Here is a 15,371-nt window from a genome sequence, read left to right on the forward strand (position 1 = left end):
TTTGGAGAGGCAGTTGATGGATGTGCTAAGTGTTATTTAACCTTGTTTTAAAGCACTTGCTTCCCTCTTGCCTGAGTGGCTATTTAACTCCTGTCTATCTACTCTCTCTCCTCTCTGGTTGCTTCTCTCACAGACACATTCAGGGCGTCATGGGAGCCGTGTGTGTTCTCCGCCGTCTCTGCTTAACAGCATTTTGCTGAAGGAGTGCATGCTTGCTTGGTTTTCCAGAGTGTTGAAAGGTTTTGAGGTTTTCAAGTGTAGACCTATTGATTTTTTTTTTTTTTTTTAAACTGTCCCAGCTATGATTGAAGCACAGCGGTTTGGGAGTGAACAAAAGCGTTGTATCGTTTTTGGCGACCACAGGTGACGTGTTATTGAGTCAAACACAGTTGTCAGATAAAGGTCACGTACCAAAACAATGAGCAATTTGTAAAGCTTGCAGTGATAAGCGTATCAGTGTGGTAATGAGTGCAGAGCGTGATTTTTAAAGAGAACCAGACGTGTAGAACAAACGTGAGGTCGGGGTCCTTTCAGAGGAGGAACATTATGAGTCATCTGTGTGCAAACTCTGCACGGGTTTGCTAACTTTTACATCGCTGGTGAAACAGCCTTTTTGGGGCAGTTTGTAATTCAAGTGTTGCTCAAGCCTCAAATGGTAAATATCATGTGGCTGCAGCTCCTCCTTGTTCTGATTTGCTTTCTTTAATAGGAATTTAAATTGAATATCTTTATACTCAAACACCTGTCAGTTTTTCTGGGAAGTAGTGATTGGTATTTCACACTATTTCCTGGTGGAGCTGGATCCACATGTTGGCGGACACTTGCAGGCAGCTATTACGCATAAACTGTTTGGCTTTCAACTGAATGTCGTCAAAGCCAGCTCTAATGCAGCAGAGTGTGCTCATTCATGGATCCACTTCCCAGCCGACCCACTTGTCCTCTGTCGTGTCTCTCGTCTCTCTGCGTTTGTTTGCAGCAGCAGCAGCTTCAGGCTCAGCACCTCTCTCACGCTGCCCACGGTCCCCCGGTCCAACTGCCCCCTCACCCTTCAGGCCTGCAGCCGCCCGGCATCCCCCCCGTGACGGGCGCTGGCTCCGGCCTGCTGGCTCTAGGCGCTCTTGGCAGCCAAGCCCACCTGCCTGTGAAGGATGAGAAGAACCACCACGACCTGGAGCACCGAGGTGAGGAGCAAAGCCTGCCACACACAAACACGCTGCCTATGGCATTTTAGGGATGATGGCTAACTGTAGCTGCCAAGCACTGCTTTCTCCAGCCAAATATATTAATCAGTGAAACACATCAATATAGGTTTTTAAATGTTTTTGTACCAAATGCTTGTGTGACAAAAAAATTTTTATATTAGATTTTAGATGTTTTTCTTGTCAATCCCTTGATTGTGTCAGCATGAAAATAGTTTATTCTGACACAAGACAACATAAGTTGTAATCATTCCTTTACCATTAGTATTAAGGCTTTAAAATCCATTAACATATCAGCAATTGAGGTATCAGGTTAATAATTGTTGATCTTAAATATGAAAATTAAACATGTCTTCCAAGTGGTATCAAAATCAATACTGCTGAGTTGCTGATATGAGTAATCCTGGTGACACCCATACTAATTTGTGTTTTGCTTTTCTCTCTCCTGGCCCCTCATCTTTTCACTCGCCCCTGGCCATTCCTCTGAAAGAACGCGAGTCGAGCACGGTACGTTGACTCTCCGTCTCCTGTGTGTCGCTCTCTTGCTTACTGTGTTTGGTGATTAGGTGTCTTTACATAGACGACAGCCCTTTGTTCAATAGAAACTCATGTGCGGACACACACACACACACTGCTGTAGTCACAGGGGTATAAGCTGACTGAATCAAATAATTACGTCTGGCCAAATAAGCCAGTGCCATCTAATCCAGGTGGAAAATGACTCCAATCACTGAGCAAGGATTAGTAGTCAGCAACCTCCTTTAATTTCAGCACAATTAAAAGCGACTTTGACTCTCCTTCTCTTCATCCCTAACCACCTTAAAGGATTTACTGGTTGCATGTGTCCCCTACCTGGCTCTTTACATCCCCTCTTATCTACCTGTCTCCTTTTCTTTTGCTAATTCTATTATTTTTCTGCTCTGTATTCTTATCTTAGTCATTCATTCCTTTCCAGCGCTTTTTTGATTCACCCTCCAGTCTCTCGCCGTCACAGTCTCTTCCTTCTCATGTTAAGGTCCTTGTTTATTGGGCTAGCTTAAAGCTCTCAGTTAGCCAGAGTGCAACGCTCTGTTGGATCTGCTTGGCCAGATTGAGTTCCCATTGACTGACCATCCTGAATGGACCCACTCATGTCTGAAGGGAACCCAAACTCGTCCCTCTTCTCATGTGGTGACGAGCGGCTGCCAACGCCACCTTACCTGATCTCCCCGCCACAGTCTTCTCCCTCTCTTTTCCAGTTTGCGCACACAGTCTTCCTGTCCTTTTGTGTCAGGTCATCTGATACTGGAGTTGGAGGCAAGTGCAGGGTTATTGAGTCTAAGCAATCCTTGAAAGGCTTCAGACTCAGATACACAGACAGGCTGCAGTAGATTTTTATCGGTCTATCTTTGCACCAAACCAGATTAAAACTCTTCCACAGCAGCAGCTGAACCTGAGGAGGAGGCCAAAAGCTGCTTGGTTAGCGTAAATGGTTGGGCAACTGTAGTGGAAGTGTATGTTGTTAACTCCTCCAGCACACTTTTTTTCCTCACACTCTCCTCAATTTAGGAGGTTTTTATCTCACTAGGTTTTCAAGCTGTTACCTTTCTATGCTGTTCTTTCTTTTTGAGTCAGCCAATATGTCAGAAACCTCCCTACTGCCTCTTTCACCAGGCCTTTCTGTCTCTGATGAAGGCAGGGATTTGTTGAGCTACCTAACAGTGTGGGCTATCCTCAGGGTGTTCTCGCCTACACTTCCTCCCTCCTTCTCCCCCTGCCTTTTGGCCTGTTTGGCAGTGCCACCCCACCACACCAGCGCCCAGACTACAAAAACCCTGTTTGCAGCTTCTGAGAGAGTGCCAGCCTGTCCGAGCATTCCCACTAGTGGGGAGGACTCATTGCCACACTGCTATGCTCTCATTGCTTGCCAAGTTCCTTTCCTGTTTTGCTCTCTTGTCTGCCTTCATTTTCTTTTCTGGTTTTTTTTTTTTTCTTCCTTTCCCCTTCATTTTCTCACTCTCTCTTTCATGGCTCTTTTCTCTGCTGGCAGCACCCTCTTTCACTTTGCTCTCTGGTCCAGGTTCCCTTAGTGGCCTCTTTCTTTGCTTCCTCTTTTTTAAAAACATTAGTTCATTTTCATGAACTCTACAGTCAGTGTTTTTTCACTGTGACCTGTCACATTACAGAGATAAGCACACATACAGGAGCAGCAGCCTTAGACTTGGTTTTTGTGGTCAGTTTTGTTTTTATTTGCATGTACTTACTGTTATGCAGTACTGTTATGAATGTGGCTTGTTGAGTTTGAGTTGGTAGCGTGTTTCTGGCTTTCTTGTGTGTGTGCATGCTTCAATTTTTTTTCCTCTTTGCCTCTGCTCTTTCATCACCTTGTGTACCACTCTCCCATTGGTGTTCTCTGTGTTTATGCGCTAGCTGTTTCCTCAGTCTAGGACTGTTGTCCAGTTAGCTTTGCACCCAATAGTGTTACTGGTCTGACAAAGGAAAGGGCACTAGAGTCCTCTCTGGGTGAAAACGCACTGCTCGGTAGCATGCGCCTCTCATCAAGGTTTGTCACCTGCTGCATTTAAACTACAAAACAGTGACTTTGCTGAAGGGCACAATCTGGCAGAAAAGAGTTTGCTCTACATCACATGCTCCACTCAACCGATAACTCCATTCATTTGCAATATTGGGTTGCCAAGACAGCAGCTTAAAGTGCTGAAAGATTGTTTCAGAGATTTATTAAAATGCAATTCTACATAATGCAACACACCGTAATGTCCTCATAGCTCTCTAAGCACATATAGTTCAGGATATTTATTGTTTTAAAGAGACTAAAAGGGAACTGGAGACTGATGTGGTCTGTCTGCATGTTCTTGTTGGCAGAATAACTCAGTTTCGCCATCAGACAGCCTGCGGGCAGCAAGCGAGAAGCACCGCAGCTCATCAGACTATGGTCTCGAGTCCAAGAAACGCAAAGTGGACGACAAAGACAGCATGAGCAGATATGTGAGTGTTTGTTTACTTTTCGTCCAAATAATAAAAAATGATGATGTTTGTAGCCTGTTTCGTTTCAAAATTTACCTTTCAATTGCTAATTGCGGTTTTCCTGGAAGGGTATACCTGAGTTTATTCAGTTAGCTTAGTAATGAAACTTACTTAACGCTAAATGCAAAGTTTATTATGTGCATACTGTTTCTATCCACAGACTTGTCTTCATATTAGTTAAAATTAATGCCAGGTTGCAAAGTTCTCCCAAAGACACTTCATTGAAGATGTAAATATTAGAAACTGCGGCAAAGTGTTACATTTAGCATTTTGAACTTTTCTCTGTGTGCAGCAAATAACCCTGTAGCTCATTCATTCTCAGTCTTCACATCTGGTCTGTCAAGAATGTGGACCACTTTGGTTTATGCTGTAATTTTTGCCGTCCCAGTGAGCTAACCCGTTACTCCGTCATTTCAGGACAGTGATGGAGACAAAAGTGATGACTTGGTGGTGGATGTCTCCAATGAGGTAAGACTGCAATTAAACTGAGCTGCTCAGTCACATTTTTCAGTGTGAAGGCTGAACACAAAACTAAACACAGCTCTCTTTTGTCTGCCGAAGCCTCAACACCTTTCCACATTGCCAAAAAGTCTATCAAAATATTGGTTGTGTGCGATGAGTGTGTGTTTACTTGCTGTATTTCTTTTGCCACTCATGCAGAAAGTGCGACAAAGAATACAAAGAAAAAGGGGGTGACAGGTGAATGAGAAGTGCGTGCATGTGTGTGTGAGAAGGAGAATGTGAACGTGCATGAGTATATTTATCTGTGTTTGCACATGAGGCCCCGGTTTGTTTGACCTACATGTACATGCCAGTGGCTTTCCTCCAGTCTGTTTGCTCAGTCTCGCTCTCTGTCTGTCTCATTTAACTCTGTAGGATCCGGCCACCCCTCGAGTTAGCCCCGCTCACTCCCCTCCTGAAAACGGGCTGGATAAATCACGAGTCCTGAAGAAAGATGCTGCCCCCAACAGCCCCGCCTCTGTCGCCTCTTCGGGCAGCACGCCGTCCTCTAAAGCTAAGGACCACGCCCATGTGAGTGTCAGTGACATGCTGCAAGACTAGAGAGAAGCTGAAATAAGGAGGTTACAGCGGAAGGGCAGGGGAGGCTGAACTGACACACTAAAGAGCATTTGTCAAGTGAAGTGGATGTCTGTGTGAAAGACTAATACGCAGGCTTAGCAGTTAGCTCTTATGCGGGGCTTGCGAGGGCAGAGGGTAGATGCACTCTCAGGAAATCAAACCCTATGGCTCAGCCCTCTCAATCTCCTTTATGGCTTACCCAATAAATGGTCATTTCTCCCTCGGCCTCAGGCTGTAAATAACCCAGAGACACAGCAGCGGGGGAACTGCTGTCTCTGTCTTTTTATGCTGCAACTCATCTTCTCTCCTTCCAACTCCCACTTTCTCTAATACTGAAGTGTTCACTGACACGGCTATGTTAGTGAAATGTTTTTTGTAAAGCTAAGGATTAGGATAGCTTTTTAATCCACATCATCTCTCTCCACCTATAATGTCACTAGGCTAAACCCCCACTTCTTCAGCCTCCCATTTGCCAAACATTGAAGGATTTGGATTAATTATAAGAGGTGTTTGGGACATCATCTTGAATGTCTAGCCACTCCTAATAAGCTTGACTTCTAAGCAAAGGTTTATATCCGTACCCCCAAACACACAAACACACACCATGGCTGTAATGGAAGTGTCAGTGTTAGATTGGATTACCTCAAGCCGTCCACTCAGATTGTCACTCTGGATTTTCCTGCCAGTGAGGGTATTTTTGACTCTGTGGGGGATTTTGAACTCTGGTATGGATGCTGTTTGTGTGCCCATGTGTATGTGCACGCTCATGTGAACTTACAACTTTCAGTAATAGGATCCAAATCACACTGAGGTTAAAAGTTGAAGACTATCTCTGTTTTTTAGAATGACAAGTCATCTACGCCAAGCTTGAAGTCAAACACGCCTACACCGAGGAACGAGGCGCCGACACCTGGAACAAGCACCACTCCAGGACTACGGCCTCTAACTATGGGCAAACCGTCCGGCATGATGGAGGCATTGGGTGAGTATCTGCAAGATACTGTTGTTTGTTTGTTTTTGTTTTTTTGGGGGGGGTTGTAATCAAATCATCCAAATGTCACATCCAGTCATACAGGCCCACAGGCAAGCCAGCACCGACTGGTTGTTAGGAAAAATGTGTAGTTCCCAGCACCAACCACCATAACAACTAATAATTTGAATTTCAACTGAATTTGACTGGGGTCTTATTGGACCAAGGGGAAAAAAAATCTCCTTCACATTTAAAGTTCATTTTAAAATTTGACAAAAACACCTCACCCAAAGCTGCTCCCAATTCCTAACCCCCTAACCATGTAATGTAATGCAATTTTCAATGCAACCCTGCGCTCACTGTAACAAATCATTGTTTGATGCCTAACAGAATGAATGATTCTTTCTTCTATGAGGTTTTTATATTTATCTTTATCTGGGTTTTTTTGTTTGTTTTTTTTTGTTTTGTTTTTTCTCTCCGTCAGCCGCGCCAGCCCTGCGTACCCCCCTGTCCATCGCCGGTTCTTATGCCACTCCCTTTGCCATGATGGGTCATCACGAGATGAACGGATCCCTGACGAGTCCTGGCGTGTATCCGGGTCTCATTTCCCCACAGATGAGCGCTGCAGCCGCCGCCGCCTACGGACGCTCGCCAATTGTAACTATTCCAGCTTCTATAAAGCATTTATTAGTGAAAATGAGGATTTATCACACACATCTGAATAAATAATGATTTGCCCGTTAGATAACGGCAGCCCTCGCGAACAGCTGTATTTATTATCCGCCGCTACAGTAGGTTGTGTTTGCAAAATGACTTTGAGAAACTTGAGCATTCCTTCTGCATTTCCATAACTCATTGTGAATATTTCTGCTTGGCTGGCTGCAGCTTGTTGTGTGTACATAATGAGAAAGTAGAAAGACGGCCCAGCTCCTTTACTTTGATGTTGGCTAGTTAGCATTCTAAAGACTAGAGAAAAATACATAAATCTTGGCCTCAAATGCATCTCCATGTTTGAAAATCTCTGAGCCCTTCATTAGCATTAGCATGTGGGATGTTATAGCCTTGTGCAAAGCTCCGCTGTATGCAGTGAAGCTCAGTCTGTGCCTTTCAAGGGATTTGCCTGGAAACAATGGTACAAGGGTTCCCCGAGGCGTAAGCACCTAAAGCAAGGCTGCAATCCGAATGTTAGCTTAGCCTGATTTATCTTTGCAGGTTGTTTGCTAACTGTTCCGCCGTTTTGTTCATGCAGGCGGGCTTCGACCCACATCCTCACATGAGAGCCTCTGGGCTGCCAGCCAGCCTCACTTCCATTTCTGGAGGAAAACCGTGAGTATTTAGGTTTTGTGTTTAAACTAGATTTGCATTTAATGGATTGCTTGAACTTCTAATGAGCTTTTCCATTCCTCTCTGTTCTGCAGAGCCTATTCTTTTCACGTAAGTGCAGATGGTCAGATGCAGCCCGTGCCCTTCCCTCCAGATGCACTGATAGGGCCAGGCATCCCACGGCACGCTCGCCAGATCAACACACTCAGCCACGGGGAAGTGGTGTGCGCCGTCACCATCAGCAATCCCACACGTCACGTCTACACCGGTGGCAAGGGTTGTGTCAAGATCTGGGACATCAGCCAGCCAGGCAGCAAGAGCCCAGTGTCCCAACTCGACTGCCTGGTAACTTTGTTATTTCGTTAGAAGTCTCAGGAGGAGAAAGTGTGAAATGTGATTTAGATGCGTGTCATTAGACTAGCTGTTGTAAGGCTTCCAACCAGAGCACAGACATAATGCATTCATGTTTCATGAAGTCTGTGTGATTGGTCACTTCATTAAGAGTTTTCTTAAGCATCAAATGTAGCCTGACCCCACATCCCCCAGTAGCTTTCCTCCTGATCCCAGCAGACACAGATGTGAATAATTCAGCATAGTGTCTCACTGCTGTGCTGAAATAATCCTTGGTAAGGGGAGGGGGAGGGGGAAAAAAAGCCTGCTGAGTAATGATGTTCTGATTGGCCAACCCTGTCTGCCATTACCCAGCTCATTACTTCCTCCCAACTGCCTCCCGTTTCTCATTTTGATACTGTAGCTTCATGCAGTTATACTCGTCTGGCCTCCAACACCCTTAAGGTTCGTCCAGAGTGCAATCGGGTCTTATAAAGTCATCAGGGTGCTGTTTTAATTCCACCAAGAGCTCCCACAGTCCTATTGATCTGTCTTCTTGCTTTCTCGGAGCCTGGCCAACAGCTGCAGCCCCACATGTTCTTTCTGCATCTCTTGTTAACGCTGACATCCACATATTCGCTGTATCAGAAACAAGAGTCGGCTACAGTGTGAAAACTTGTCAAAGAAAATCTGCTTTTGAGTTTAAAAAAAGGAAGCCTTAAATTAATACACTGATGTGCGTCGCTGATGTCTTTGCTTTTCAGCAGAAATATAACCGTCTTCTTCAAATCACTAATTATGCAGATATTTCACATGTAAAAAAAAAAAAACACAACACACAGATTATATCCAGTCATTAAGATTGGGGCGATACCCTGTCTTTGTTTATGCTCCAGAACAGAGACAATTACATCCGCTCCTGCAAGCTGTTGCCTGATGGCCGCACCCTAATAGTGGGTGGCGAGGCCAGCACACTGACCATCTGGGACCTGGCCTCACAGACGCCCCGCATAAAGGCTGAGCTCACTTCCTCTGCCCCAGCTTGCTACGCACTGGCTATCAGCCCTGACGCCAAGGTCTGCTTTTCCTGCTGCTCCGATGGAAACATCGCTGTGTGGGACCTCCATAACCAGACCCTGGTCAGGTCAGTACTTTGGAGCAGGGGATTTGTTTTAAACACTGCATTTAACAAAACGGCCAAACGTCAACATAAGACACCTGCATGGAGAACTTTCTTTGTTCCTGGTCTAATTTTTGGCATCTTGTTGTTCCAGGCAGTTCCAGGGCCACACGGATGGAGCCAGCTGTATTGACATCTCCCACGACGGGACCAAACTGTGGACCGGAGGACTCGATAACACGGTCCGCTCCTGGGATTTGAGGGAAGGGCGACAGCTCCAGCAGCATGACTTTACCTCACAGGTAACAAAAAGTGGGGGGAAAAAACTTTTCTGTACATCCAGTTATAGTACTGAGTAACCTTTCTGACATGTCTTAGGCATTCAGTTTAGAAGTAGCAGTTAAGGGTTGTTTTAATGATTCTGGTTAGGGGATTCTTGGCTGCTTTGATGTTGTTGCTGATCCTGCTCTGTGCTTGTTGCAGATCTTCTCATTGGGCTACTGTCCCACTGGGGAATGGCTGGCCGTGGGTATGGAGAGCAGCAATGTGGAGGTGCTCCACCACACCAAGCCTGACAAGTACCAGCTGCACCTGCACGAAAGCTGCGTTCTTTCACTCAAGTTCGCCTACTGTGGTAAGTACTAGAGGAAGAGCTGTTTATATATTACAGACCTGTGAGCAAGAAAGTTTCATTTCACTTTTATCTGGCAATTATAGTGTTTAATGTTTGAGTGGCGCCAGATTTTGGCATGAATCCTATACTCCCACACGAAGGACGGCACGACCAAATGAGGGATGTACATGAAATTGTGTGCTACTCGAGCTGATGACAACAATGCTTCCCTACGTGTAACAGAACCTGCAAGCAGGGACAGACATGAAGCAAACAGACATGATGATAGCGAAATGTTATGATTGTGCTACAAACAAAAGCTAATCATGCGGTGACTATACTTGTCTTTGCTTATAGTGGACGTGTACTCTAACATAAGTACCTGTAGAGCAGCAAGTGTAGTCATAGCAGCAGAGAGGATGAGTAATACCAGTGAGCTGCGCTCTCCATCCTTTCTCTTAATGGTTTATCCAGTTAAGGGTCACGTTGGCATGGAGCCTGTCTCAGCTATCATAGATCCACTTTAGAAATGACCTAGCGTGCAGGACTTTGGACAGCACGCAAGCACCACAAAGAAAAGGCAACTGTTGGATTCAAACCGCAAACTTCCTTTCTTCAAGTGGACAGTTTTCACCACTGAACCATCATGGCACCCAAACAGAGCCAGTTCATTTATATAAAAAAAAAAAGGAACTGGCTTGTTTTTTGTACAAAAATATGTTAAGCTATTGTAATCTTCTTGTGTGTGTGGCAGGTATCACATACCTGTCGATGAGAAGATGTGGTCTAGATTGATTCTGCATTCACAATGAGCAACCATTGCTGATAACGGGGTTTTGGTACCAACAACCAGAATTGTATATAAAAAAAAAAGTCAGCTTGGGAATGCTTGCTTTAACATGTATTAGCAATGTTAAGAAAACATAACTGAAAAGTTAAACAAATGCATAAAATGTGAAATATTTAGAGACGCTTGGTGGTTAGTCTGCTACTCTATAGGTTTTTTTGGGGGGTACTGGTGAGAGAATTTGGACTCCTGACCTAACATCCCTGACCTGGCCGCCTGTTAAATGTGGTGAACATGGATTTTTCCGGATCTTTAACTTGTCTTGACAGCCGCTTGGGCTCGAAACCACATCTTTACACACTGCCTGGCCAGGATTTTGCAGTCTCTGTGCAGCTGGTTACTACTCTCTGTACTATAAAAACAAACAGGACCACCATTTGTGTAAATCCAGAAATGACTGAATGTGATTAAAGTGCTGTTTGTTTGCTTTTCAGAATATTTTTATGAACTCTTAATGAGTGCAGCTTATTTGTAAAAAGTGAAATGTGACACTTATGCAGCTCACATGACTGAGTCTGAATTTCAGGGGGTGAGGACTGTACGCGTGAACATGGGAGAAGTTACTTTACAAACAGGATCATTAGGGAAATTTGTTAATGCTTTTTAGCGAGGATCACTGTGCCTGTTAGGCAGACCAGCTGGTTTCCAGTTTGAGGCTGAGACAAATGAGGTTTTACTGCTGCACTTCTCCTAGAAATGTCCATATTCATTTAGTCTCCGAAGACCCCCCACAGCACCGTCTCATATCTCTGCCGCCACAGAACTAGTTCATTCAAATAAAGCTCACTGCTTCAGAGCTCGCGCTGTCACTAATTAAATCATTAGCCAAATAGTCAATTGGGTAATTAATCAGAGGGTGATTAAAATAATTATCTAAGAGGAAGTGGTGCGAGTCTCCTTCATTATGGGCATTTTATGATTGCTGGTGTAGTGGCAATTTTTCCCCTTCAGGTTTTTATGGCCATTGATGATGTTATTACAGTCACGTGTTGGCTGTGTTCTGCACAGCTCTATTGCAGGACTGAAGGACAGCAGTGACCATGTTTGTGTGTCTCTCTCAGCACACACACATTGGATTGTACTCTAAAGAGGTGTGTTCTGTGTTTGCAGGTAAATGGTTTGTGAGCACAGGGAAGGACAACCTGCTGAATGCATGGAGGACTCCTTATGGTGCCAGCATATTCCAGGTAACTGGATAACTACGAACACACAGCTCCAGTCGAAGGTTTGGACATGAAGGAGCGAGTGTGTCCAAACTTTTTAACTGGAGCTGCAGTGCAAAGAGAGGCCGATGGGTCCTAGAATAATTTTGGCTGGAAAAATGGCTAAATTCAGATTGTTTTAATCTCACACTGCACTTGTATACAACTCATTAGTTTTGTTTCTTAATTTTAAAATGCAAGCCGAGGCTTTTCCAGTTCAGATTTCTGGTTTATATTTTGTCCTTGAGCTAATGTGACATCAGCCGATTCTTCCTGAAGGACAGTTGGGCAGCTAATTCATGAGTAATCTGACTGAATTAAACAGCTGTGTACCCACATGGTGCTGAACAAATCACATAGTTTTCTCTCCTTGTGGTTAAAATATTGAGTCCAAGACTGAGAACCTGAAAACCGACACAAAAGAAATGATGACTTGGAATATTCAGTGGTAATCCTGTTTTCTTTTCTTTCCACAGTCGAAGGAGTCGTCCTCCGTCCTGAGCTGCGACATCTCAGCAGATGACAAATACATCGTGACAGGATCCGGTGACAAGAAGGCCACCGTCTACGAGGTCATCTACTAGAGAGAAAGAGGCTTCCGCTCTGCTTCAGCACTTCTACTGAGATTAAAGTTTTCTCCCTGACCAACCGTCTGCGGGCTGCAGATTTCTCAAAGTGTACTCGTGGAAATCAGAGGCGCTGTCGGCCTGAGGATGCTTGTACTGGAAAGAAATGAACTTTTTTTCGTCCTTTTGTCTTTGGGTTTATTTTTGGGTTGCACTTTTTTGATTTTTTTCTTTCCTCAAGAATATTTGGATGTAACCTGGTGAAGCAGCGCTTCATTGTGAGAAACTCCTTCCCCAGACATCTTGTGCAAAGTGTACATATTGGAATAAATAAGACATTTTATATATATTATAAAAATATATATATTTTCATGTCCTGGGTGTACTTGTGGTGATTTTTTTTTTTCTCCCCCTCCCACTCTGTTTGATATTTGAGTGGGACATGAGAACTTTTTAACAGTTTTGCGCTTTGTTTTTCTTAAAGCACATTCTGCAGGCTGATTTTTTTTTTTTGGAAATCAGAGGAGCACCAAACTTGTAGATTTTTTTTTTTTTTTTTTTTTTAAATGGCCTTTTTGTCACAGTGCTCTTACGGACAAAAATCACGGTTTCTGTGTGAGATGGAGCTTCGGCTGCTTTGGACTACTGTGGGATCGAACGGTGCACTATGATTCGTGAAAAGACATGGATGTAAATTTCATTCATATATATATATATATATAGAAATTCTTTTTAAAGTGTACTAAGTGTACTGCTCTGTCTGTGCTATCTCTCCCCTGTTTGTTTTACCTTGTTAGTTTAAGGGAGATGGGGAAACATTTAAGCTCAGCCTAACCCTTGGACCTCAGTTGGCAGCAGAAGCACAGCGACGGGCACAAACTGAATGACAATGTGCTTTTTGCTAACTTGACGTAATGTGGATGTTGAATTGCTCCATTGATTTCCTGGCTACAGACCAAACTCAAACAGTCCAATCTGTGCTATTGGAATTACTCTGCCCTTTGTATCTTATCAATATTCCTGGAACGTGTTTGTTTGGCCGTGACGGGGAGACAGGCAGACATTTGACCCGACTGACTGCGCGGATTGGTCCGTCTCTACAGACGTGCTCGATGCCTGTAGATGCTTGTTAATAATAAAAAGAAGAATGAGGAGGTGGTAATGGCACTTAAATATAAACAGAAAAACTCAAGTTAGTGAATCAAGGTGGTGTAAAATTCAAACTGTGCTCTTGGTTCTTGTCAGCATTTCCCACAAGAAATTATGAATGGGGTGAAATGCACCAGTCCCCTCTGAGTAACACCAAAGTATGTAGCAAATGCTGTCGGCACTGAAAAGAAATGTACAGTTGTTAATAAAATCAATAAAACTGTTTTTCTAGACTGGCCCATTTCATATTGTTTGACCCAACGGTGTTCATCAGGTGTTCCCGACAAGCACCCGTGCATTGTGAAGGACTGCTCCGACACGCAAGCCAGCATCGCGGGGATGGAACTTTATAGGAATGCTTTGACATTTTGGGGAATTCTGCTTCCTGATAGCACTCTTACATAAATATGATGTTACAACCCACAGACTGTTAGCTTAGCAAACTGAGTGTAAACAGGGAAACGGCGTAGCTCTGATCAAAGGTAACTGTACGCTTTGTTTGCTTTACCTGTACAAAAGGCCAAGTTTAAGAACAACTCGCGTGGATTGTGGTTTTCATGGAGGTCTGTGGGCTGAAGGTTACTTTTCTCACTGGGACTTTGTGGAGTCTTATTAGTTTTTAAAGTTGTGTTCAGCCGAAAATGATCCTTCCAGAAAACACTAGCATGTTATTTTTACATTTAAGAAAAGAAAAACCATTTTAAACTGATTTCTAAAATTTTAGATTTGGTAAAATAATCGTTGGCTACTTTTGGGATCTTTTTTTTTCTAGACCTTTTTTCCCTGTCAGTATGTAGCATCCGCTCTGTATTTCTAACTTAATGGAAAAGGACTACTGAGCCGTCATTATAATTATTATAATATTCTAGCATCTTTAAGCTCAGGCATTAGAAAGTTAACGCGTGTCTAATAGTAATTCTAATGATACAGTCCAACCATAAGTTCAAATCATGGAAGTGGATAATGAGAATACTGCTTCCCTTTTTCATGTTCAAAAATCTACTTCTTAGGCATCAAACCTGACGTGAATAGATGAAAAATCACAAAATATGTTTAACCCTCTCAGGCCCAAATTAAGTTTTTTGTTGCTAATGCACAACCAAGTCCTGCAGTGGTACTTCTGAATAAAAAAAAACTCATAAAATATGTATGTGGGCTAATCAGGTTGTTAGTTCTTAACTGTTGCAAATCTGCAACGTCTGCCTGGAGAGGGTTAATGTTTCAAACCCAGTTTTCATTTGATTCAGCTGAAACTGCTGTTACTGCCCTCTTTTTTTTAACATTCAGACTAAGGTGGTTAGAAGTATAAATAATAATAATAAAGGGGCATATTGACTTACTGAATGCAAATGATATAGCAGCTAGCAACATAATCTAAAGTATAACAAAAAATGTTATTTAATCTGATTACTGCAAAATCCAAACTTGAAAAGACTACATCCTATGCTATATGTTTCTTCTTTGAATACTCTGTCAGTGCAAACAAAAATGCTTTTTTGATATTCAGCACTGAAACAAATGAGACAAACGTTCAGCACAGCACAAGCTCATGCCACCTACAGAAATACTGACACGGTTCTGCAGTGGTTGGATGTATTGGTGTGGGGCTGGAGGAGGACGCTGCACCAGTGGATGATTTTGTGGAGTGCTCTGGAAACGATCATCTATGTTTGAATGTAAATGAGACCAGTTAGATGACGATCAACTTTAGATGTAAGAGGACAACTACATGGTCAGGATGTTGATGTGGCAGAGAAGCACAAGTCTAGGAGCACTGGAACTGGAAGCCCAGCAACGAGGCTGTATACTAGAAGAAGAGCATTTCATACTTCCTAAGGATGCTGAAACCGTTCAACGTGCATCAAAATAATGGGGGGTGCTTTGCTGCGGTCTGCTAGGAGGGCAGCATGGGAGCTGGTGACACCCAGCAAATGGGATAAACTGATCG

The 15,371-nt window shown here is 43.5% G+C and overlaps 1 protein-coding gene across 11 annotated transcripts in view; it reads left to right on the top strand.

The window, feature by feature from the left end:
- The window catches only part of LOC146678974 (transducin-like enhancer protein 3-B), a 28,733-nt gene extending 15,087 nt beyond the window's left edge, over positions 1-13,646 (top strand). For 4 of the 11 annotated variants that reach the window (XM_085405468.1, XM_085405496.1, XM_085405479.1 and 1 more), the window contains 14 exons: positions 977-1,180; positions 1,647-1,706; positions 4,062-4,184; positions 4,641-4,691; positions 5,100-5,255; positions 6,147-6,285; positions 6,758-6,930; positions 7,523-7,599; positions 7,692-7,941; positions 8,823-9,070; positions 9,201-9,348; positions 9,530-9,680; positions 11,617-11,693; positions 12,185-13,646. In XM_085405468.1, coding sequence (XP_085261594.1) covers positions 977-1,180; positions 1,647-1,706; positions 4,062-4,184; positions 4,641-4,691; positions 5,100-5,255; positions 6,147-6,285; positions 6,758-6,930; positions 7,523-7,599; positions 7,692-7,941; positions 8,823-9,070; positions 9,201-9,348; positions 9,530-9,680; positions 11,617-11,693; positions 12,185-12,292 — 1,965 coding nt within the window. In that variant the 3' untranslated portion in view covers positions 12,293-13,646. Of the gene's footprint in view, positions 1-976; positions 1,182-1,646; positions 1,707-4,061; positions 4,185-4,640; positions 4,692-5,099; positions 5,256-6,146; positions 6,286-6,757; positions 6,931-7,522; positions 7,600-7,691; positions 7,942-8,822; positions 9,071-9,200; positions 9,349-9,529; positions 9,681-11,616; positions 11,694-12,184 lie in introns of all 11 variants that reach the window. The other 7 variants (XM_085405473.1, XM_085405511.1, XM_085405488.1 and 4 more) reach the window with 2 other exon arrangements.
- The last annotated feature ends 1,725 nt before the right edge of the window (positions 13,647-15,371 follow it).

The sequence above is a fragment of the Rhamphochromis longiceps genome, linkage group LG1 (genome assembly GCF_057381845.1).
Source record: "Rhamphochromis longiceps isolate RC_006_pf linkage group LG1, R_longiceps_female_GT1.1, whole genome shotgun sequence".
NCBI lineage: Eukaryota > Metazoa > Chordata > Actinopteri > Cichliformes > Cichlidae > Rhamphochromis > Rhamphochromis longiceps.